The sequence below is a fragment of the Pungitius pungitius genome, chromosome 10 (assembly GCF_949316345.1).
Source record: "Pungitius pungitius chromosome 10, fPunPun2.1, whole genome shotgun sequence".
NCBI lineage: Eukaryota > Metazoa > Chordata > Actinopteri > Perciformes > Gasterosteidae > Pungitius > Pungitius pungitius.
The window spans coordinates 8219803-8244904 of NC_084909.1; the positions used below are offsets into that span (position 1 = coordinate 8219803).

Genomic DNA, 25102 nt, shown 5'->3' on the forward strand with positions numbered 1-25102 from the left:
TCCAGCCCGACAATGAAGCGCCTCCGTGTCACGCATGCAAACAACATCATGACACTGACCGATGGGCCAGCCATCAGGTTGGATGAAGCACACGCTGACACAAATCCAATTAAAATTGAAGAGGTTCCCTAAAGCGCAACACGATCTTGATAGAAAAAAACGGCATCAGCGCGGACCTTCAGCTCACCGCGATTTTAAATATTTGATGCCGATGCAGCGGTGCGTGCGTTCCTGTTGGAGGGCCGCAAAGAGCCAACGCGGCCTCGTAAGATGCTTACTGAACATAATCGCTCCCATTCTGTTCATGTTCAAGTGATTTCCTCTTTTAATTAATGCTAAATTCCACCAGATGCAGCTGCAGCTCGCCTCCTCTCTCCGGGGGGCGGGGGGGGAGTCGCACTCTCTTTACACTGCAGCATTTGGCCCCTCCATCCTCCATCCTCCTCCCCCTGCTCTCCCTCCTCCCCTTCTCCTGGATGCGCATGTTTCGTGTCATGTCATGTGAACCACCTCGAGTGGGTGCGCTGTCTCTCGCAGCATCGCCGCGTCACGGCGGCCCCTCCCGTCACACGGGGCTGCGGCTGTGTGTAAATAGAGTCGCCCGCAACTGTGCGTTATGTACAGTAAGCAGAACGTGAGCCGCCCTATCAGGCTGGGTAACAGAGACAGGCAGTTTATTCTGAGCAGAGTTCACGGAATTCTTTGACAACAGTAGACGTGGTTGGTGGTGTGTGTGTGTGTGTGTGTGTGTGTGTGTTCGCGCGCCCGCCCGTCCATGTCATTGGATAATGTGCGTGTTTGTACAGTGCGTCTGTGTTCCAGCTATTCCCCCGAGTGGGAGGCAGAAGTTTCATTTCTAAGAGTTGGTTGCTGGGATGGTTTTTGTTTTAAGTGGTGTGAGAAGTGACTCCAGGCGTGTCCCGGATTCCGGACGCTCGGCGTTGCGGGAGAATAAATTACAGAGACGTGGAGTGACAGACTGGCTTCAAAGGCGAGTTTGATGTCAAAGGAGACAGTGGCGTGGATGTGGAGACGCCAAAGATGACACATTAAAACACGCTGCACTCAAATCATTTTTGTCTGTTGGCAGGACTTGTGTTTGTTCCCCCTGGTTTCAAGTCTAGTTGCTGCACCCTTTGATGGATGCCCCGGCCACCTCAGGCATTTGAAGATTAACAGCCCCCCTCCACCCCCCCCGCCCCCCATCACCACACATCATCAAAGCAGGCGCATCCCTACGCTCAAGGCTCACGATTCACAACCAAGGTCCACACACACACACACACACACACACACGCCCGCACTGACTTGATCACAAAACGTCAGTGCAAAACCCCCCCCCCCAAAAAATGCCACATGACGCATCGCAGCTCTGATTCTCTGTTCGTATCGCCGCCCGCTGCCTTTCAGGCCCGTTTGGGCTTTTCAGGTCAGCTCTCACTCATAATGGCCCCTTCAACTTAGACACGGTGTTTGTTAAAGAGGGGAACCGGCCCTGTGTGTTTTTTTTTCCGCCAGGAGCGATGAAAGCGGCCGGCCTGTAAACGCTTGCACATTTGTTTTGGTGTTTCCGTATGGAGGAGAATGACAAGCCCAAGTAGGGCTGGAAAGAGTTGTAAAATCAGTGGACTGCACCCTGGAATATCCTGTCTAGCGAAACATAGGCCGTGTCTAATTGTTTACTTACAAGTTATTAATCCTTTTGGTATTGCGCCTCACCTCGGTGGCGTGTTTGGTTTTTCACCTCATTGCCGGCTTGTGTTATGTCGCGTTTGTGCTGTTGGACTTTTGTCTGAAATTCCAACCAGGGTGACAGACAACAAACAAACGTAACCCGTCTCCGAGGCCGCGCCTTTTGTGAGTTGAAGAATGGCTGTGGGCTCGGGCAGACATCCACCGGGTGCCTTATAGTCGCATGTAAACGAGAGCCACCGACAACAAACCCTCCCCTCGGGGCTTTCTCGCAATCACCGATAATTCTTTCTCGCCTTCTCTGTCTCACTCTGAATGCCGCCCACACACCAGGCATTTACCCCTCTGCAGTGGTGCTCAGGCTCCCTAACTTAAGATATCGACGTCAACTGAGGATATTTACTCAAGTATTTATTGCATATTGATCAGGCCCTGAAACCCTGGAGCGTCTCCCATAATTGAATTTGTCTGCATATTCCCACACTGCACTTTATTTACTTTATCTGTGTAGTTGCTGCTAGCCTTAATTTAATCTCTCTATCTGGTCTTTTCTATCAGGTTTGGTTTTTCTTTTACTTTCAATTTTTAAGTAAACCGATGAATAAATCGAAACTGGTAATTTGCGGTTGATTTATTTTGTTTTTCACATTCATTTTCAATAACCAACAGAGTGCCGAATCATTTAAATAAATATTTCCGGGCTGCAACTCAAGAAGAATTCTGAATTCCAATTTGTCTGCCAATCTTTTTCCTGTATAATTTATTCATTATTTGGCTTTCTCAATCAGAAAATATTGTGGAGGAAACAGCATAACCTTAAAGGATTGTTACATCAAAAAGAAATGCTGGTTATTGACCAGGCTTGTCAGTGTGTCTCAGAGGATGTATCCTCCGTCACCTGCTGCCAGTCGCTTCACACGTTTTCACTCGCTCTGCGAGAGGTTCCCCCGCATATAGGAGGAGGAGAAAGCGCATACAGGTGGTGCGAAGCACGTGTGCACGAACAATCGAAGCACGCTCTCCACGGGGAGCCGGAGGGAGCGGTGAGACGCGAGAGGGTGTGGGGGTGGGAGATAGAACGTAAGACCAGCAGGTGACAGGCGGGTGGAAGAGTTTCAGGGCTTTCGGGATGTTCGGTATTGATCCCGGTTAACCCTGCCGAGACCTACTCCCACTGCAGGCGGGCTCATCCTCCACAGTGTAATACCCCACTGTCGGCAGATTAAAGGACGAGAGACTTGTAAGAGCGGGCTGCACAACTCCACTCGAAGCAGCAGCAGCAGCAGCAGCCGCCATGAGGAGCAGCTACCAGCGGACCCACACTGCACCCACGCAGTGCGAGCTGGTATCCACCTGTCAGTAGCTCTCAGCACTGAGGTGTGTGTCTGTGTGTGTGTGTGTGTTAGAGAGAGAGACGCAGAAAGTACGTCAGTGTGAGTGCTCGTGGCATGGAGTAGTCGCACCGGTCAGTCACACATTTGTGTGTGTGTGTGTGTGTGTGTGTGCGCGCGTGTCAGCTGTGTCCCTGTGGGTGCCTGTCAGTGACAGTGCTGACTGCTTGCTTTGTGACGGGGGGACTCAGAGGAGTCCTCAGTTAGCGGAGGAAGCCGAGTGGAGGAGCACGCGGGCGTTTGATGTGCACAGTGCATGGCGGAGCAGCGTGGCACAAGTCCTCTTGAATCATATATATATATATATATATATATATATATGTGTGTTTTATTTGGTCTGACGCGTGTGGCTCAGTTGCAAAAGGGTAAAAAGGTTTGAGCACCAGTGAATGGAATGAAATGCCGCAATTGCAGCTCATTGAATGTTTGCTGCATTGTGAATGGTCTGAAGAAAAGACTTCTGAACAGGAATGCACATCGTCTTTCCTCCCCGTGGCATTTTTAAGCATTTGTTTTCGATGTTTCTTTTTGAGCGCCGTTGGAACGTTGTTTGCATTGAATATTCCGAGTTTTAAAATAGGTTAACGGGACAAAAATCTCATGTGATCAACATGCTGTGTATTTAAATAAATATGCAGCATGGAAGTTCTATTCAGATGTTTCTTTGTGGTTTGGATGATCCTGAAGATATTTTTTGTTCTCGTAATCAGTAATGTTCCATAGTCCAGGTAGTAATTTAAGACACATTACAAGTTATGAGCTTCCTATCGCAGAGCAATCAACCATTTCCTGCTCCTTTAGTTAAACACCTGCTGGCAGGAGGTTCAGCTAAACATTTATTTAGATGAATGTGGATCCATGTTCAGTGAACACTGAGGGGCTTCAGTCGCTGTGTTGGAGGAAACAATTTTTATTTACACATGAATGCGTTTTTAATGCAGTTTTGGGCCAATGGAACATTTTCAAATACTAATTTCCCAGACTTTGTAGGCGTGACAGGAGAACGTTTGTTTTGTGTCAGCTGAGCATTGACTCAAAATACATTTGTTGTCACTATACCTTAGGACTGGACATCGTTTCATCCGCAGCAGTATACAAATAGAGAAAATACGTTATAGAATAGTTCTTTATTTCCTTCATGGCATCATCTGCATGACTTTGAGCTGGCGTGTAGTGAAAATCAGCCCCTTTTGATACAGTTGAAGTGAAAGCTGTGAGTAAATCGGTCAAACTCGATTGTCTGGCTCTACGCGTTTCCTGTCAAACCTATTGCGTCACTTTCAAAGGATCACGTGACACCGAATCTTTCCCCGTGACAAATTATGAGTCTACTTCAAATCCCCTCGCGTACCAATAGGCCGCGTCAAAGGAACCTCAAACCACACGTGGTGGATGAAGCAGCACACGTGTGCAGCCCGTCTCCTCATTTGCATGTTTCTGCGAAGCAGCTGGGTGAGCGTCGGCGGCGGAGAGGAGCAGGCGGGCGTCAACAGGAAGGCTGTGGCCTCCATTAGAGACTTGCGTGTGCCTACCTGCCCGCCTCTCACCACGCGCCTCCCTGTGCCCCCCCCCCCCCCCCCCGGTTCCAAAGAGAAAACTCAAAGTGCGAGGAGAAAACCAGGCAGCGGGGCGAGGCGGCTGAATTCTGATGAGTTCCCACCCGCTGAGGGCTGGGAGGGGAAACCGAGGCCGGCACCGGAGCGCCGTGCGCGCTCACATGAGATGGTTAGCGGCCGCTTTGTTCACTCGGCGCCGCACCGGTGTGAGGAACGCGTGGTTGCGTAGTTCTTAGTGAGATGATGGCGAGGGGGACACTTTTTCATGTGTGCTAATGAAACACCTGAAGGAATTAAAGGATTTACGGAGAATTTATGCATGGGAACCTTTCACCAGGAACAATTATTTTTGACTTTGCAGATATCACTACAAAATGAACCAAGGAGCGGTTATTTCTTCTTTGTCTCAGGGGTGTCGCTGCAATTCAAAGAAGGTGAAGGATTAAGGGGGATTCTTTTGGCAAGAAAATGGATTATAATATTCATATGTTTTCATTCATGTATAATCACATAAAAATAACTACCCATTGGTTTTTGGATACCTCAGAATGAGTCACTTGTATCCAGATACAGAGCGACGTCTTAGAAGTCCGCCATGTTTGCGCCGCCATGTTTTCTCCAGCAGCCCCAACCCGGACAAACCAAACCCTGTCTTTATGTGACCTCATCCGCGGTTCTGCGGCATGATGGGAAAGGCAGGAGCGGCCGTAATAGGCCTTTTTCTTTGAAACGCTTAACTAAACAGTGTTTTGAGGCGGTACGAGTAAAGATTATTCAAAAATGATTTTCTCAAATGGTGTGACGGTTTTTTTCTGTAATCAAATGGTTTTAAAAATCCGATTATCTCCGTCCACAACAATTGGATAGGCCCTGGAGAAGTGCTTACAGGGGCACCGCGAAGAAAAGGGCCTGAGTTCGGTCTTAATCCAACAGCCCGAGTGGGACACAGTGGGAGCGCTGCCGGAGCTTGAAAAGTGGAGCAGAGGGACATCTCCCCCACAGTAGGGTCTTCTGAATATTGTCGACTTGTCGCTTCCTCTCTGAGATTTCAGGGTATTTAAGCGCTTAAGAGCTTAAGGGTCAAAGCTAGCAATTGGATTAATTTAGATTAGACGAGTCTGTGGTTGGTGTATAAGGACCACCAGAGTGTTTGATCAAATCCCTCAAACTGACCCATATCTGATAGTGCTGTTTCCCCTCCGGACCGGGTATACATTAGACCTTTTTCTCATAGATGGTGGCAGTGAGATGTAAAGGAGTAACAACGGTGCTGAGGTATTTTACCAGCTTTGAGCTTTACAGTCTTCACGGGGCTGAGGATGTGAGAGCTCACATACATGCACATGCAGCTGAAACATTAGACCACTACACAGAAAGGAAGCGGACACATTAGTGTTGCTTGACCAGTGCATAACACCGGGTTGGTAATGTGATCGTGTACATAGGTGCATCATTGCATGCCTCCTGTGTGATTGATGAAGGAAGAGATTTTCATTTTCTATTTTTATCTTCACATACGTGGCTGTAACGAATACCACATCATTTTTTCTGTTTGAAAGTCATGAATTATCTCACGCGTGACATCGAGTCTTTCATCGGACTTTTTCCGGGACAGATGTGGCATTCCTGTGGCCGCCACCGAGCCCGGGTTTTCAGAGGGAGCAAAACCGAGAAAAAGCATTATCCGTCAGGTGAACTTTCCATGTAGACGTAATTTGGTTTGAGGTTTCTCTCGGAGGTGTGCAGGAGGGTGAAGGCAGTGCGCGCCGGTCGGGTCAGGTGGGCTGAAAGGCTATTAAGGATCCCTGTTTTCAGTGAGACGGAGCTGGAGATGGAGCTTCGTCGCTGGGACCAGGGTAACGTGCCTCTCTGACATCACGGCTCCCCCCGTACAGAGCAGGGATGGACAGGTAAACAGCGCTTTCAAAGGCCTCAGGTGACAGGATAGGGAAGGAAATGCCCTGTGAGTTTCTGTGAAAAAAGAAAAGGGATTGATTTTTCCCTCAATCAAGGAACTCCAAAAGGTATTACACAAAGTTCCTAACGATGTGAAGGACTTTGACTTTTAGAGGCATTTTTAAAACCAATATCACTCAGTTTATAACTGATTTAAGAGCCATTTAGTACTGCTAATACTGACAGACTTTGCAATATGCTTTTCTTTGCACTGGCACAGAAGCAAATGACAATTCCTAAATAATAAATCAAGTAATAAATAAATGATTTTCTAATGATCAAAGTCATTTTCGCATACAATGCGACTCCTTTTTGCAACCCGAGGAGTCAATCTCAATCAGAATAAATCAAGAGGTTAAAGCACTTCTTCATTGGCTTCACTTTTCAGACTCATTAGTTTGTTAATATCATATATAATTTCTGACAAAAGACCCCCCTGAACACTACATGTTTCTATGGAGCGCATAAAGTACACTACACCGCAATGTTTTATGGTACAGAACTTCAATCAAGCACTATATTTCTTAATAATCCCGCACTTTTATTTGAGTCAGATAATGCATCCGCTGCTGGACGTTTTCCATCCATCCTTGGGGAGGAACATTTTGCCAGACTTTCCTTGTTGACGTCTCTTTCCATCAATTTCCATTTTATCAATATGCTAAGGCCATTGTGCCTTAATATAGGGCTGCAACTATAGCAATCAATTTACTCGATTTATGGTTTGAGTAAAGAATTAGAAGTGATCAGGAAAACATTCAAACTCCACGTCAGGGTTCGATTCCCACTCCTTGACCTACTTGTTTTGAGGACTTGCTGTGCTGCGCCACCTGAGCCACTTTAAAAGTAGAACACTGCAGAGAACAAAAGCTTTTTTCAGTGTATAAATAATCCGCCTTTATGGTGATCAGAGGTCCATTTCTGGGGAATCTGCAAAACCCACGGCGAGGAATAAATACCCTCCGTCTCACCCCTCTCTGTCTGCCCGCTCACTTTGGACCTCTGGGAAAGGAGGAGCTGAGATGTTCAACTTGATTGCAAACGAACAGACACCAGCAGAGGCCCGCTGCTCCATGCGCGCCAGGATTACGCACCACCCGCAACCCCCGATGACACACTGCGGACGGACAGTAGGACATTCTGCAGGGTGGCACGTCCCACGGGGGCCTCTCCCTACGCCGGGGACAGACAGTGACAGAAAACAGCGCCGACAAATGCGACCTGTCGGTTCTTTTTCCCGAAAAGGATGTCCAGTCAGGGAGCCCTGCAAGAGGCCTTTAAACACGTTCAAGCTGCAGCGCTGCGCTGCAGTAAAGCGTCTACAGGCCAACGTCACATCAATTGGCAAATCCACTGAGAACAAAAAAACAAAACAAGGGAGAAGTGGGCCCTGTGAATCCACTGGGCTACTTAAACAGAGGGCGCTGAATGAAAGGATCTTTTAGTTTCTTTAATGGTGGGCTCAGGGGTTTGGGGCTGCTTTGAGGTGTGGATTTGGCCAAACTCTTTTCAGCCATTAGCTGCTTCTGGACAGCAAGAGGTTGTTTACGATGTTGAAAAAAAAAGATACAGGCTGTTTTCTATTGGTTTTCCTCTGTTTGGATACCGGTTGCCAAGAGAGATCTTTCATCGAGCCACTCGCATTAAACCGTCATCAGTGACAGAAAGCTCGCAGGCCACCATACACGCAGGGAATAGTTTATAGTAGTTTTTTTCTTTTTCTTTTTTGACTCTATTGCAGGAGCCTAACCTAACTAATTTTTCCTTTTTATTTTAATTATTTAGTTTATTTCCTTCTTGTTAGTCACTGATATAAATGAACAGATTCATGAATGCTGTATACATGTGTAATTAAACATTTTCCGCTTTTTTTGCCTCCCTTTTTTTGAATGCTTACTTATTCAATAACAGCAGTCTATTCTGTTTCTATTCTGTTTTTACAATAATTAAGATGGATGCGACTGTGTTTCTTTTCAGCACAATGAGAAAGAGTCATTCATTCATGTGCAGCTGCTGGCTCGGTCCCTATCCTTCCTAATAACAGGAAATTCTGGCTCGCAGCCCCTTTCTTTCAGCTACAGATAGGAGGATGGCAAAGCTAGATGGAGAAACGTGCCTTAGCGTGAGGGCACAAGCATTCAATGCCCAGCGAAGATGCAAGAATTAACACAGTGTTTCAGGCTATGTCCACCACTTTATAGCCTTCCCTCCACATTACTTCTGTGCTCCTAATAGCTCTTAAATTGTGTTTTTCGGGGGATACGGTCTCTCCGCAGTGTGGTTTCTTCTTTTTTTTTTTTCTCCGCCAGCCTCTCTGCTTTGTAAATCAGCAGCTCTCGCTGCGGAGCTGGACTCTGTCACGTTAATGTAGTTGTTAACAGCCTGTGGTCAGCGGGCGGTTTGTGTGGCCGTGCAGTCTGAGCTGACGCGCTCGCCAGAGGGAGCGGAGGCCCGATGTGGAAGCTCCGGATCCTAGAATGAGCGGCCGGAGAGGGTCACATTTCTACATCTGCACTGACGTGTTAAAACTACCTCGTTCCAATTATTTCCATCTTGATACGTTGTGTTTTAGTAGATGATATTGGCATTTTTTTGTTACCTACTTTCTCTTTTCCAAGACCATTCCCACTTCACTTTTAATCCATCTGTCAATTGTTTGACTTCTACTTGATTTTTTTACTCTAACGATATAATACATTATAAACATGAATAATGCGTTATGCACTTTCAATGATATAATTATTATATTCTTATAGTTATACAAACATATTTATGATGATTCATGAAGTACTATAATCGTGGAAGAATCATAAAACTATTCTTTCCTAAGCATTTTCTTTCTTGCAGATCGGACAAATAAATGATAGAAATCCATGTTTTCATTTTCTAAAAATCTCTCAAAATTGCTTCTGGTTCATCCAATTATGCGTCATCATTCTTCACTCTTCATCATAATTGCCGGTGTCAGTTCCACGTCTCGTAGTGGGACTTTTGGCTAAGCAGGGTGTTATTGAGACTCCACTAAACACGTTCCCTTGCACACCTCCGTATCCAGCGTGAGGATTCTGTCCAATGAGCCGCGGTGTTAGACACTGACTCTTAGCGCACAACTCTGAATGCCTGCTTCTCAGCTGTCCGATGTCTGTTCTGTAAATGACTTTGGCTTTTCCTGTACACAACTCAACGTGAGACCGTAACTCTCAAGTGTGTGAGTGAGTGAGTGCGTGTGGTTCAGGTCTGTTAAATCCACTCCGTCTGTGTCTCTCATCTCTGCAGGAGTCGGAAGATCCAGATCCGGAACATTCCCCCTCATCTACAGTGGGAGGTCAGTTGTTTGTCTGCGTGTGTGTGTGTTTGTGTGTGTGATGCCCAGTGAAGCACCAGGTAGCACAGAAACCACAGTCTGCAGACCATGAGTCACCAGTCTTCATACTGTGTTCTCTGCAGCCTTGAGTATCTGGTTGCACGTGTACTCTTGTGTCTTTGTCAGTGTTTGTTACTTTGTGAATGTGTCTGTGCGTTAATATCCGAAAATATACTCTTTGATTGACAGATTTAAAACTAAGCCATATACACACATACGTGCAGCAGTAAATGTTGTGTAAACAGTTCCCTATTTTCCAATACATCAGTTTTATAGATAAATGGAAGCATTCTATTTTTACATCACTATCATGTATAACACAATCTTTAAGGTATTTCCATAGTTCATTATTTGGGATGAAACTGAAGAAGACATAGCTAAATCAAATTGTAAACAGCTTTCAAGTTCACCAGAAAACCATCTTAATTTGAATATAGTTTTGTGTATTGTCCGTGCATTAAAATCATCATCATTTTTTATTCATAGAAATTCTTCCTCTAAATGTAACATTAGGATGTGGTAGTTACAAGTAGTAATTTTCTAAAAATAATTTACATCTTAATAAGTATTTAGTAACCCATTTAAAATTGTGAAATCCATGTTTGTCTAAATTGGTTGCTAGGAAACAGCCAGAGAGACCTTCAATCACAAACAACTGTGTAAACTTCTGATTATTCATTACAAATGTCTTCGTAGTTACTCGATCATTGGCTCACATTGTCACCAGTAGCTCCAGACGCGTGTGCGTGTGTGCGCGCGTGTGTGTGTGTGTATCCAAGGTGGTTTTCAGCAGCTGTAGTCTCACTGCCGCCCTCCTCTCTCCCTCAGGTTTTGGACGGCCTTCTGGCGCAGTATGGTACTGTAGAAAATGTGGAACAAGGTACGGATCTCTTTTCCTTTCTGTTTTATTCACATCACATCATCATCTCAGCTCAAGCTTTTCAATGCACATTTGTCTATTTAGCAACACACAACACACACACACACACACAAACGGACCTCCCAGTACATCAAGTCTCGTGTGTGACTCGACCTCCTTGTTACCACCATCCCATCATCTAAGCTTAACCCATCTGTGCATGTAAATCAGTCTTTATCATCATGTGCATGTGTGTCATGTAAGTTTGATCCAGAGGGAGCAGCGCTGAATCGCATGCTGCAGCCTCCACAACAAGCACCGCGTGTCGGTCTCAGTGTGTGGATGGAAGTTAGCAGACATGGCAAACGTCCAGCGGAAATGTTTCTATATATATATATAGATAACTATGTGTGTGTCTGAATGTCTGTGTCTGTTTTGTGAAGGTGCTTCGGGGCAATGGGGGAGGACAGCGTGAGGCTTTTTTGCACTGCCTGAGGGAGTTTATTTGTCCCTGAGTGTGCTCATCTACGACTTGGACATGTGTGTGTAGACAGCTAAAAATTCACCGGGCTGACTACTCTGCATGCAGACACACACATCTATCTATGGCTGAATACAGCCAACTCCAACTACCACCCACTGTAGTCATGACAGGTGCTAAAAGAGAACCCTGCAGAGAGATTACTCCTCTCAGGAGTTTCCCAGACACGGCCCACTTCCTCTGCGCCGTGGCAGACGCCCGGCGGAGCACACGGGGCAGCCGGCTCTCTCCGAGCGGCAGCGCGGCATCGTTGTGTGTGTGTGTGTGTGATCGACAGCTCGCTGATGCGTCCCTCCCCCTCCCTGTGTCTCTCTCCGTCCAACTTCCTGTCCCGTCTTGTCACTTGCTCTCTGCCCACCTCTGTGAGCTCCGGTTACGAGGGGAGGGTTTGGAGTCCCGTGGGCTTGTGTGGCACGGCGAAAGGCCGCCCGTGGCGGGGCGGGGCGGGGCGGGGCAGAGCTGGCTGTGAACGCTGGGGCCGGGCGCCATGCCAGGCTCGGCCCATTCACCCCCACTAAGCCAGCGGGGCACTCTCACTGATTTGAACCCTTCTAAACACGCTGTCCGCGGCGCACTCGAAGGTTTGGAAGGTTTTTGTTTTCCACTGACAGAGAGACTGGACCTGATGAATGGTTTTATTTCCACCACAAGAACAAACAAACAAAAAATCTGCTTGTAAAAATCAGTATTCAGTATTTCCTATTCCGATGGCATTTCTTCATTGTCCGAGAAATCTAAAGCATCTGCAGTGGATGTTTTTGAGAAGGCTTCCTGGCCATCAAAGAACAGTGGCTTCTTTGTTGATTTTATCATTTTGCCGTTTTACTGTTAAACGAAGAAGATCCTTCGGTGGCAGAGCACAGATGCCATTGTCTGTTCAAACAGATGAATTGCTTTAAAAAATACATTATATTTTTTAAAAAATGCCTCAAAAAAGCATTCAATAAAATGGCTTGTGATGTGCTTTTTTTGCCACACTACTCAGTTTTTAGTTATTGGTAGTCCACAGTCATATTATATATCATTTACCATTTCGGAGCAGGAACTGACTGACCATCTGAAACCCGGAAAAAGTCATTTTGGCTTGAAAATGAGATGGTTCTTTATCAAAAGAGTTGCTAATACATTTTCTGTCAAACAACTGATTAATAAGTCGACTCGTCGTGAGACTGTTTCAACGTTGCATGTGCTGCACGCAGGACACCTCGGTCCAAGTCCGTCCACAATTCAACCAGTTAAAGCATGTGCGACCCCAGTGGGAATCAAAGCTCTGAGCAGCAGTGCAAAGTGTGACCCAGTGGTTGCACTTTATCACCGATAACCTGCTTCGTTTAGGCTGTCGTGTCCAACTAAAATCCGTTATTGTGCAAATGGCACAGAGGCCTTTGTGTGCAGCGGCCCCTGTCCGCAAAGGCAGCTGCTGGGTCTGGAGGGGAGCCAGTGGGGAGATGCCTGTAATGGATTCACACAGTTTAAGAGGCTCTTTGGGTCACCACGGAAACCTGGACAGTCGTCCGACTCACCTTCGGCAACAACAACTTGTCTCATGCTTTCTTCTTTTCGTTTCACAGTGAACACGGACACAGAAACAGCGGTGGTGAATGTTACGTACGCAACCAAGGAGGAAGCTAAAGAGTAAGCAGAGACAATAAAGACTCTAATTCAGTAGTAAAGGAGATGCTTGGGATGTAGCTGTGTTTTCACAGGCCTTGTCCCTTTGTAGGGTAAAAACGTTTTATTTTTATTTTTTAATGTCGCCCACAGTTGATGAACGTTAAAAATAGTTCGACGCGTAGTCACCAGCAAGTTTATCTCACGAAGTTAGATTTTGTCGTGTTACGTTCTCAAGTATAATAAATTCCTTTTACAAGCTCTGTATTGACAATTAGACCCATGGTTTTATTGTTATTGCCTCATACTCCTTATTTCTCCCCCTCTTAAGAGCTATTGAGAAGTTAACGGGACACCAGCTCGACGACTACTCTTTCAAGGTGTCGTATATCGTGGACATGGACGCCGCTCCGCCCGACCAGGCTCCCCGCACGCGGCGCGGGGGCCGCTCGTCCCGGGACCCGGGCGGCTGTCAGGCCGGGCCCTCGGGAGACTTCGGCGCTCCTCGTACCAGACAACACGACTTCCCCCTGCGCATGCTTGTGCCTACTCAGTTTGTGGGGGCCATCATTGGCAAGGAGGGCCTCACCATCAAGAATGTCACCAAACAGACGCAGTCCAAGTAAGCTTCATCTCATGAGCTCGTCCGGTGTCTTTCCTGTTTGTTAAATCGTTTCATAAACTCCGCCTTTTATTTGCAGAGGCGTGAATGAATTGTTTTATTGAAACGTGCATTTGAAAAAAATAAATAGTCTGAGATTTGATGCAGAAAAAGCGCACAAAACTTAAATTGTCTCTTTTTAATTCCTTAATTAATACACAATTCAAGTGGATTTCACTCCGATTGTCTCTCTCAGAGTGGACATCCATCGGAAGGAAAATGCAGGTGCGGCAGAAAAGCCCATCACCATCCACTCTACTCCCGATGGCTGCTCCTCTGCCTGTCGCATGATCCTGGACATCATGCAGAAGGAAGCCAGCGAGACCAAGACGTGAGTCTGCCCTTGGACGCGCACAAACACTTGCCCCATGCATGCACTTGCGGACGTGGCTCATGCCGAGCATGCAAACGCTTGCACAGAGAGATTAGCCATAATGTCTGCAGGGCTGTAATCCTATCCTTTTAACCTGCATGCACACCTTTTAATCTCGCGCTCGTGCATTCTATCGCTGGGCCCACCGACGCAGTAAACACACTGCACACGACACACTTAGCATAGGCTAACACGTGATCGCAGCTTAGCATTCGAGAAACCAGGCCAACTTGTCTAATTGGGCTTGTCACCTTCAACAGGACACTGACCCTTTCAAAGCATCAACAGCCGGCGTGTTTGAAATCTAAAGGCTAGACCCTACATGTCTGAAAAAGTCACGAATTCTAGGAAACTTCATGTTTACATTTTCTCAGTCGAAGGCTATTTTTTCTTTGGATTTAGTGTTTTATATCCCTTTGGGCTCCTATTCATTCACACAATATTTCAGCATTGAGCAAAAGACACATTTGTCACATTTAGATTCCTGGCAATCTCTGAACATCTAGAGGAAGTCGGGTCTTAAGTTGGGGAAACGGCTAATCTGCCTTTATGTCATTTGTTTCATCTGCATAAAACTGATAAACAATTTCCTTTTTTCTTCTGTCTTAATTAGTTGGCTTTAAAGGGTGCTGTGAGGTGTATTGTTTTTGACTTCGAACAGCTTTCATGCGGCTGCTGACTGTGGCTTTCTATTTACTGCACAGAGTGCTATCGATCTTCTCATCTAATTCTCAGCGAGATGCCACACATTCAGAAATGAACACGTGATCTTGTCCGTCTCGCACCCTATAATGTTTGTGCGTAAGAAGGTCCAACACACAGTGAAACACAAACCCCTGAACGTGCTCTCTCAACACAAAACACCGTCATCTCTCCTTACGTACTCAGCTCCTCTAAACTGATTCCACCTTATGGAAAAGATAAAGACATACAGATTATTACGTGCCTTTAAAGTGCCTCCCCCCTCGCCCTAAACACACACACACACACACACACACACACACACACACACACACACACACACAGCCCAAAAGAAACCTGCAGCCTCTGATTACGATCCACCCCGCCACCAGGTAGTTTAGTTTTATTGTGTTTCCAGATATATTTCCTTGAAAAAAAAATACATTTAACTAAATAGTATATTATATTGTTTTCAAAATATAAGTTATTATTTCACAAATACATATTCAGGCCATCATTGTCTACAAAACAATTCACAGATCACAAGAAACAACATTTACGTTTACGTAACACTCTAATTAGTCATTTTAGTCAAAGCTTCCGACACAGTTAAACATAAAACTGTCACAATTTTTCCCCAAATGTGAAACCCTTCAACACTACATCCAAGTGCTTAATATTGGGTTAGACAAGCGGCATTATCCAACTTTATTATTCATATTTGTTAAATTGCATGCTTGTCCTGATTTGAAGGATACCAATCGCACGCTGTTGCAACGAAATCATTGTTTCTGGTTCTTTCCGGGAAACCGTCGAATCTTCTTCTCTCCTCCTATTACCCAAAGGTGTGGTTGTTGCAACAGTTCTTTGTTTTCTTTGTAAACTGCAGCGAGGAGTGTCTTCTTACAGCAGGAAACGTTCACGTTCACATGGTTCACAAAACTATACAGAGAAACGTGTTAAAACTGATCTTCTGAGTAACATTCCGCCCTGTGCTTCGGCCGGCTGGTGAGCGGCCCAGATTCACACGACTCATCAGCATGTACCTTCTATTACCTGAGAGCTCACTGTCTGTGTGTCTGTGTGTGTGTGTGTGTATTTAGGACGGAGGACATCCCTCTGAAAATCCTCGCCCACAACAGCCTGGTGGGCCGGCTGATTGGGAAGGAGGGCCGCAACCTGAAGAAGATCGAGGAGGAGACCGGGACCAAGATTGGCATCTCCTCGTGAGTCGCCTCTCCCGCTGCTCCAGCCTTCCGCTTTCACACACGCCCACGGCCCTCTGCGACACACACACGCGCACACACACACACACACACGCACGCTGGAGTATTACAACCATTTGATGTGAGAGCTTGTGTGATTGTGGCATTTTGCCACAGCAGCGATTTTGACCGCTATCAATTTAACCAAATTAGAAATTACAGGCAGCGATTCCAACTTCTTGGCGCCACACCTTTCTAAATTCAACCACTTGTGTTGTTGTGTGCACGTGACTCCACTTAACCGAGTTGTTATTGAGCGAACGTGAATTGTTGCTTTACACTCCAGAACGTGGCATCAGAGAGCTGGTGATTACCCGCCCGTTTAACGGGGCCGTGCTCACAGACCTTTGTTCATTTAGGGCTAATGAATCGCACTGTCTGTGAGCTGTGAGGACGTAATGAGCCTCGAGTAGGACATGGGCAGAGAGATAAAGAGGAGAGGAGAGGGTCCTTCTGAAAAGAGGCGACCGGCACATTCGATATTATTGGTTATGTGATGGGAGCGTCCTCCACCCACACCGATGAGAGAATAGATCGTCTCTGCTTCACAGGCATGAAGTTGTTCTTGTGAGCTTTCACTCTTAATTGAGCGATTGAAAATAAAAATGAAGTTATTTGTAACTGTGGATCAGTTCATTATTTCAGATCAAGTTAAATCCAGTGTGCTGCTGCAGTTCAGGGGATTGATGTCATGTATTCTATCTATCTTCTATCTATCCCATTAATTCAATTAGGAGGTTATTACTAATATCCAACCTCTTAAGTTGGGTCAACACCCGTGTTTTTAATTGCGGCAGGGAGATTTTTTTTAAACGCTACGATGACGCAATGTGTTTGGGGTGCTTTGAATACTCTCATCGTGCTGCATTATGGGAAGCAATTTGGATTGTGCTATCTGCCGCCTCAGTCTTGATTACTCTTTTGTCCTCTTGTGTCCTTCAACACAAAATGCAAAACTAAAAGAAAACTGTTTGCCGGAAAGAAGGAAAAAAAAAAGCAATGTTACTTCTTGGTGGAGACGCAACAACACTCAACTTGGATAAACACAAAGACAGGAAATGCAATTAAAATCTGCTCAGTCACATCCACCCTCTCAGAAAATGCAGAGCGAGAGTGTTCCTGCCCTCTCTGTATTTGTCGTTCCACATACATATTTATGTTTGTGCGTCTGTGTGCGATTTCTCTCGCAGGTTACAAGAATTAACCCTTTACAACCCCGAGAGGACCATCATGGTGAAGGGCAGCTTGGAGGCGAGCTGTAAAGCCGAGGTGGAGATCATGAAGAAACTGAGGGAGGCCTACGAGAACGACATTGCTGCTGTAAACGTAAGCCAAGCTTAAAGGTCACCATCTGCAGGCCTCCTCGACGTTCACCGGTTGTGTGTGTGTGTGTGTGTGTGTGCGGTTATGATCTCCGCTTGACTCACACAGACTGACAGGTGAACAACAGAGCGATGATATACGGCGGGGTCATGTCGCCTCCCCATTCAGTTACCACCAGCATTAGTAATACCCGCTGTTGTCTGCTTGGTAAATGGATCACAGTAAACGATAGCTGAACGCCTCATCGCTGAGACTACAGCGCACGTGTGTGTGTGTCTGTTTCACGCAGCCTCTGACTCACGCTCGCTTCCCCGCTGCGCGCGCGTGTGTGTGTGTGTGTGTGTGTGCTGTAGCACATTGCTCCCCCCCCCCCCTCAGTATCCATGTGATATCTGTGGGCCGTCTCTCCCTCTGCCCTGATGACATCACCGGTGCTGCAGCCAGACGGAGGGGTCAGCCTCGGAGGAGGAGAGATAGGGATGATATCGCTCGCCCTGTAACGCGGAGACGGACGCTGTGTTCGCCGCGGTTGCTCGGAGCCGAAATCAAAATATCTGCTTCTCGCTCTGGCAAACGTTCCGTTTCGGACCATTATTGGCTCAGAAATAATCACGAGAAGTGGCTGGCAGCGTGCGCTCGAATCGTCCCGGCAGGGGCAGAAGCGGCCCCGGCACCTGTCGGCCCGAGCGGCGGCTCTACAGTGAGCGGTGGGGGCCATCTAGTGAGCCACGGCGGACATTACACAAGAGCGCGCGAGGAAGTGAACAGGAGGCCTCGTGTCTCTCTTCATGAAAATCATGAAATTGCTTTTTGGATTAATTTAAGGAACTTTTTTTATATAAATTAAAAAAAAAAAAAAACGTACAATATGAGACCCTTTGACCTCATATTTCTCTTTTATCATTTATGTGCAGTAGACGTTATGCTGACTGCAGTGATTTACTTGTTCTGTTGACTGTAAAAGGAAACACCACAACTCTGTTTAATTGATTGTGCTCCTCAGATTGTCAGCATGTTTTTCTTTGGAAAATAAGCCTTAAATCAATTCTAATGTATTTTCCTGTAGCTTTCAACATGTGCTCTCAATCTGCCTGTCCTCTCATGCACAGCAACAGTCCAACCTGATCCCAGGCTTGAACCTGAACGCTCTGGGCATCTTCTCCTCTGGTCTGCCGGTTCTGCCCCCGGCTGCTGGACCACGAGGCGCAGCGCCCCCTATGGCACCAGCAGGTTACAACCCATTCTTTGTGAGTATGATCCTTTTCTTTTCTTTTTATTTAACCCCTGCACACAAACATAAAAAGCGCTGAAAAATATTTAGAAACGCTGCTTTTAGAATGTCTCTCCCCCCGGCTCGGCTCAGCACTGCTCCTTTTGACTCGATAAAGTCATTTGTTTCCAGCACATGGTAAACCACTTCCCGCTGGCGTGCCACAGCGTTGACTCAGGTCTTCCTGCATAACGTCGTACACAACAGTTAGAAGTTAGAAACCACCAGAATTCCCCTGTCTTTTCCAGAGATGAGTCAGTTTATCTGTAAAACAAAGTCTTGACTCACTGCCTGTGAGGCAGCGTGTGAGAATGTATTTGTCTGCTTTTTGGAGTCACCGAGGTTAATGTGGGATTCACTGTGAGTTGATGACCTGAATTCCCCCTTTATAAGCGCTTGAGTCCAGTATGCTGCGTGTCAGTTAACGTGCCATCTGAACGGTCTGCTTGTCACTTCACTTTCAGAGTCACTCTTCACATCTCAGTGGCCTGTACGGTGTTCCTCCAGCGAGTGCCATCACCCACCAGCACTCAGTATGTGCCCCAAAACGTGCAAACTAGTCAATGTTGCCTTGGTGATCAGAGACTTAACCACAGATCTTTTGTTTTTTGTCGTTAAGCTACATCAATGTGTTAATAACGTGTTTGAAGCATGTTTTTTGTAAAGAAAAAAAGGGTTTAAAAAGACTGAATTTCGGGTTGTTTTCAGTACACTTATGGCTTAGACTTGCATGGAAAGGACTGACTGTAATAAACAAGAGAAAGATATAAAACTGATGGACGGGGGACATAAATAAGAGACCATAAGAACCTCTCAGTCAGCGGCTATGTTGAGTGAGTCAAGCATTCCTCACCCAGTCACCAGAACACCACAAATATTTCTGAAGGGAGACTTTCTAGCCAAGAGTTGTCCAGTACTTCATAAAAAAATCACTTCATAAACTCTGAGTACATGAGTGTTACCATGCTAAGAAAAACAAAAACATAGTGTAACCCTCGGCCTGAATTGGAAATATTCCGCTCAAACCCGGCCGTGATGTTTATAGCTTTCCTTGTATGTGGGGTCATCGTTTTCAGAATTAAATCAACTATTTTGTAGCAGCACAGGGCAGCCTTGAAACCTTTTTCTCTGTCCCAGTCAGCGGCAGAGTTTAGTAAATATCTTTTTTTTCCCCCCAGCAACAGGCTCCAGAACAGGAGGTTGTCTACCTCTTTATTCCAACTCAGGCAGTCGGGGCCTTGATCGGCAAGAAAGGCCAGCACATCAAACAACTCGCCCACTTCGCCGGAGCTTCCATCAAGGTGGGTTACAGAGCAGGCTTTGATTTGGGGGGGGGGGTCAAACCGCGTCTGATCAGCATGCAGCGGTGACGTCATAGACCACCGCCGAGGATGTTAGATATTTATGGTCCAAAAAAAAAGAAAAAAGGAGAAGACTAGTAAGATGAGCATCGCGGGGTGGGGACATTGAACAGCTGGTCAAGGAATTCTCATAATTTAATTTAATATTTGTAGGAATGTACCGCCTTCTCAGATATTTCAGTGGTTAAATGCATTAAATGCTTTTGTCCCCGTAACCATTCTGAGAGTGTGTGTTTCTCAGATTGCTCCAGCTGAGGGCCCAGATGTTTCTGAAAGGATGGTTGTCATTACTGGAACCCCGGAGTCTCAGTTCAAGGTAAGAGCACAATTAATGTGCGTATAAACATGCATTCAAATGTAACTATTGTACACAACTTGCAATCCCTTTGAGGGTAAAATAGCTACTAGAATTATTATTGACTATTATACAATAGCTACTAAAAGCTACTTGAATTATCACTTGAATAGTCCTGCATGGTAGTGAGCATCACTGTGTGTCCCTGTTTCCCCCAGTCCGCCCTTGCCTCATTCCCTCCTCTCTATTCCAGGCCCAAGGTCGGATATTTGGGAAGCTGAAAGAGGAGAACTTCTTCTCAGGGAAGGAGGAGGTCAAACTGGAGACGCACATCAAAGTTCCCTCTACTGCAGCGGGCCGGGTCATTGGTAAAGGCGGAAAAACAGTGAGTACATGCTTGAGCTGAGCTGAGTTACGGTCTCAAGTTTCATCAACTTACGTGGCTTCAACAAAAGCATCAGACTTTATTAGCTCGGTTTTAGAAAAGTGAGTAATGTGTGTGTGTGCTGGAGGTGAAATTCGAAGCAGGATAACGACTTTTCTTTCAGGTCAACGAGCTGCAGAACCTTACAAGTGCTGAAGTCATCGTACCGCGGGACCAAACTCCAGACGAGAACGACGAGGTCTTTGTGAAAATCAGCGGGCATTTCTTTGCCAGCCAGGTACGCTGTGCTGAATAGCTTGTTGTTAATAAATACCGAACACTAGTTTAGTTTGAATGTTTCACAACAACAGTCCCTCCTTGAGCAGCTCTGTGCCATCCGATCACAAAATATGTAGTTGAATGTTCCTCCTTTTTGTCATTGGGGCATTATCTGACATCATGTGGCCATTTCTGCTTACTGCACCCAGTTGTAATTTCACTGCAACTTTGTGTACACAAATTGGATTATTGAGGGAATATTTCTCACCCTTAAATGGCCGAATGTATATTAATTGCTCATCCTGTAATATCTTAACATTTTTTGGCGTGGTTTGACGGTGAACAACGAATCATAAAGTGGGGAAAAAAATCCATGGAGCAACATTTAACAACAGAAAAACTATACCTTAAACAACACGTTTTACAAACTTTCACACACCTGGTGTGCAGTATAATTCAAGGGTAATTTATTGAGTCTTATGCCCAGTAATTCCCAAACACTTCTATAAATATGTTTATTTGTATATGTAGGTAAGAAAAAAAAACATAAATGAAATGAATTCATCCACACACTCCAACCTGCCTCTTTTGATGCAACATGAACACCTTGTCAGGTGATAATTAACGCCCCGCTCTGCGTGTGACGTCCCTCCCAACAGACCGCACAGAGAAAGATCCGGGAGATCATCCAACAGGTCAAACAGCAGGAACAGAAGCACCAGCAGGGCGGCGCCGCCTCACCGCACCACTCCAAGTGACCGGCGTGGGGCGGCTCCATCGGGCGCCAGTCATTGAATGTAGCCCCTCCCAACCGAACAGAGAACTACCCAGACAAAAGGCCAAGGCCACGGGGGGGACATGCAGGGAAGACCAGCAGCACCGGGATCAAAACCAAAGAACTTCCCTAGAGGGGAAACGAGTGGGAGCCAAAGGCTGAGGGCGTCGCGTGCGCCGCCAGCCCTGTGAGAGCCGATTGAGCGGGAGAAAATCGTACTGATATAATATAACAATAAAAGACCAAAAAAAGAACAAAAAAAAAAAATCTACTAGGTGGAAACGGCAGAGAATTTGGCCCCCTGCTGTTCTCACAGTTAAAAAAAGGTAAACAGGAAATAGTACACTGCCCTGCATAGCGTTACATCTTTAGTTGGACTAACATAGGCCTAACCAACTGATAAAGCATCCGTATTATCTCTGTGATTATTGTTTTGGTTTAGAACAAGAGCGAGTGACAATGGACGCCCTCTCTCAGTTTGAGATACTCAGATTGCAAAATGGATTGTCCTTAGCAGTATTAACACAGCGTAGATACGTATATTGATGCACACCGGGTATGCACTGTTATTTTTCTCTCAAAATGGCAGTACGACTTGGTGTAGTCTTGTTCTAGAAAATGATATGTGTGACAGTCACATGAAGCAGTTCCCCTTGTGCGTTCACATTATTGGCCACTGAAATCAAAAAGAAAAAACCCTATATAAGTAAATATGGTGAATGGGTCTTTGTAACCAGCCTGTGTGCCAACGAAAAGATCACGTCCCTTTGAAATGTCTCTCACTATTCGTATCTGATGCTTCTTTTTTGTTTCTTTCATTTCTGCTAATTCTTGCTTCATTTTCTCATCACTCTCTCTCTCATTTGGCATGTTTTTTTTTAATTGGATGAAATATTTGTTAAAGAAACGCTTTTCTTTCCCCGGAGCCTTTTGATAACATTGAACTGACTGCCTCTTACACTCAACCGAGCTAAATCACAACAGGGGGATCGTCATCACTCCTCCAAATCTAGATCACGTTGTAATCCTCATTTTTTTTTTAAATGTCTACGTCAACATTCCCAAAAATTGACGTCTTAAAAAACAACAACAACAACCAAGGTACGAAACCTTTGCTCGCCAGCAGGCGACCAGTCAATTTGAATGTGTACCGCCACACGCGTCGACCTTATGAGAGCCTCTCGAAGGGCCGACACAAGACGCGAGCTGAGGGCCCAGACTCGAGGAATGTGTGAGTGGCAGTGAGGAAAAGGTTTCAGGCAGAGGGTGGTTGGCCCCGGGAGGCCCCGTATGACCTGTGGATGCAGTTTGGGCTTCAACCCTCCCTCTCGTCTGGGAGCTTTCTAAAACGGCGTGACAGCTGTGAATGTACAATATGCAGCCTTTTTTTTTTTTTTTTTTGGAAATATCACCCCCGCCGTGTCCAGCTGGCCGGCCCGAGAGGCACAGATTGTCGCCGTCGTCGTCGCTCTCCTCTGTTAACTTTTCCTTTGTGTTTCTTTGTTATTTTTGGCGAGCTGGACACGCGGGTCCTGGTGTCCCTTTGTGCTTTACTTTGGAGACCGTGGAAGCTTGTTGCCTTATTTTGTCACCCATCACCTATCAGCTTCATCTTCCAGACGCAAAGTTATTGCCAATGCACACAGCTTCCTGCGTGTGTGTGTGTGTGTGCGCGTGTGAGTGTGCGCATGTGTGTGTGTTTGTGTATATATATATAAAAAGAGAGAGTAATATTTATGAATCTATTTTTTTCCTATTTTGTGATGAGAGCTATTGATAAGAACTAAAAAGAAAACAAAGTCCTTTTCTTTTTCTCCTCAGTGGGACACTGCCATATTATTTTGAAGGGAAGTGTTTATTTTCTTGAAAACTAGACTATGAATAATACTAATACAACTATAAACCTGAAATATAGGAGAACAGTAAAGTGAACCACCACGTTAACTTTGGTCAGGATGTGAACAGTGCGCATGTCAGTATTGTGATCTACCTCAGGCTTCAGGGTACCTCAGTCCGATCTTTCATTTCCCCCCTTTTTTCCCCACATTTGTATGCCTTGTTAACTGATCATTTGAGCGTTTTTTATTTTCCTTTTTTAATGGGGTGGGGGGGGAGAAAAAAAAAAGAACAACACAAAAGATTTACAGTAGGCTAATCACTAAACTCTTCAGGTCCAGCCAACTAGCGAAAACTTTGTAAACCGTAGTCAACTCAGTTGGACTGTCCTTGCCTGGACGCCATGCAGCCTCTTAAGGACACACGTCAAAAGGGTTGTTGCTAGAGAGGAATGAAGAGCGGGATGTAAGGGGTACATGCCTGCAGGAAGTGGTTCTGCATGTGGATGTTGTGTACTGATTTCACCATCAAAGAGAAACAAAGAAAAAGGTACAAATCAAGCAGAAAACACCTGTACCTGCTGTTTTTTCCCAACTGTACCTCCAGGTTATTATTTTTTTTTAGACTTTTAAAACAAAACAATGAAGTTCATCCACTTGGGGGTGGAAAAAAAAAGATTTTTTTAACAATCCAATTCAATCTTACCAGCTCTTTTTGATAACAGCATTCTCTGGGGTTGGATTTAACAAAAAAAAAACTGTAAAAGAAAGCTGCAAAAATACGCCTGAGGGGACTCCTGAACTCGGTGTAAAAGCCCTCGTCTTTAGTGTAGTAGAACAACTCTAGTCGTGGATATGTCACTGCGTACGGCAGGGGACCTGTATACCTGTTAATGTGTAGAGTCACACATAAACGTGTCATTTTCCGTCTCTCCAGAACACTTGTCGGAGCTTTCCTCTGAACGGAGTAGATGTCTTTGTTCCTGTGCTGTACATTTCAGAATCACCTCTCAGAATCCATGGCTGACTTTAGTTACTAAAATCGATGTAGGGCAAGAAAATAATTAAATGTATGAACAATAAAAGTGAAAGTTAGTTTATCTTTGGAGTTCTTTCACCCGTTGAGTTGATTGTTGCTTTTTTTTTATTTTTATTTTTTCTTCTCCGCGAGGGCAGACTTTTGTCCTCGGATGACTTGGATCGTCCTCGTCCCACTGAACACAGACTAGCAGAGCTCAAAATAAACCTACAAGGTCTATCAAACTAATCACACAATGCCTGAGGCTGCCTCGGTGAGCCTCAACTCACAGCCAGCACGGTACCTCACACTGACGACGAAGACGACGATGATGATGGTGATGATGGCTCACCAGACCCGGTTCAAGTACCCTGACCGTACCCAGGTGAATGCTGTCGTAGGGCACGTTGAGGAGAAAATGGCTTTTCACGGTAGCACTGGATATCGTAGTTTGTTTTGACTTGTCGGAAGCGGCTCCATGGAGCGGTTTTGGGGTTTGTGGCTCTTGTCTCGCGTTGCACAGGACTCTCCGGACCCGTGATGCTCTTGTTTTTGGCTCTTTACACAGCGAGTGCTTGGCAGTGGTTGTTGAGACATCTGTAAGCCGACCGCAATCTGAGGCAAGACTCGTC

At 45.7% G+C, this 25102-nt stretch overlaps 1 protein-coding gene across 1 annotated transcript in view; it reads left to right on the plus strand.

Annotated features, from left to right (window-relative positions):
• igf2bp2a (insulin-like growth factor 2 mRNA binding protein 2a) overlaps nucleotides 1-22652 on the plus strand; it is a 33284-nt gene extending 10632 nt beyond the window's left edge. Inside the window, exons 3-16 of the mRNA XM_037488076.2 lie at nucleotides 9872-9920; nucleotides 10788-10839; nucleotides 12931-12994; nucleotides 13302-13592; nucleotides 13828-13962; nucleotides 15789-15911; nucleotides 17141-17276; nucleotides 18383-18520; nucleotides 19008-19076; nucleotides 19722-19844; nucleotides 20146-20220; nucleotides 20453-20584; nucleotides 20748-20861; nucleotides 21502-22652. Coding sequence (XP_037343973.2) covers nucleotides 9872-9920; nucleotides 10788-10839; nucleotides 12931-12994; nucleotides 13302-13592; nucleotides 13828-13962; nucleotides 15789-15911; nucleotides 17141-17276; nucleotides 18383-18520; nucleotides 19008-19076; nucleotides 19722-19844; nucleotides 20146-20220; nucleotides 20453-20584; nucleotides 20748-20861; nucleotides 21502-21600 — 1600 coding nt within the window. The 3' untranslated portion in view covers nucleotides 21601-22652. The remainder of the gene's footprint in view (nucleotides 1-9871; nucleotides 9921-10787; nucleotides 10840-12930; nucleotides 12995-13301; nucleotides 13593-13827; nucleotides 13963-15788; nucleotides 15912-17140; nucleotides 17277-18382; nucleotides 18521-19007; nucleotides 19077-19721; nucleotides 19845-20145; nucleotides 20221-20452; nucleotides 20585-20747; nucleotides 20862-21501) is intronic.
• The last annotated feature ends 2450 nt before the right edge of the window (nucleotides 22653-25102 follow it).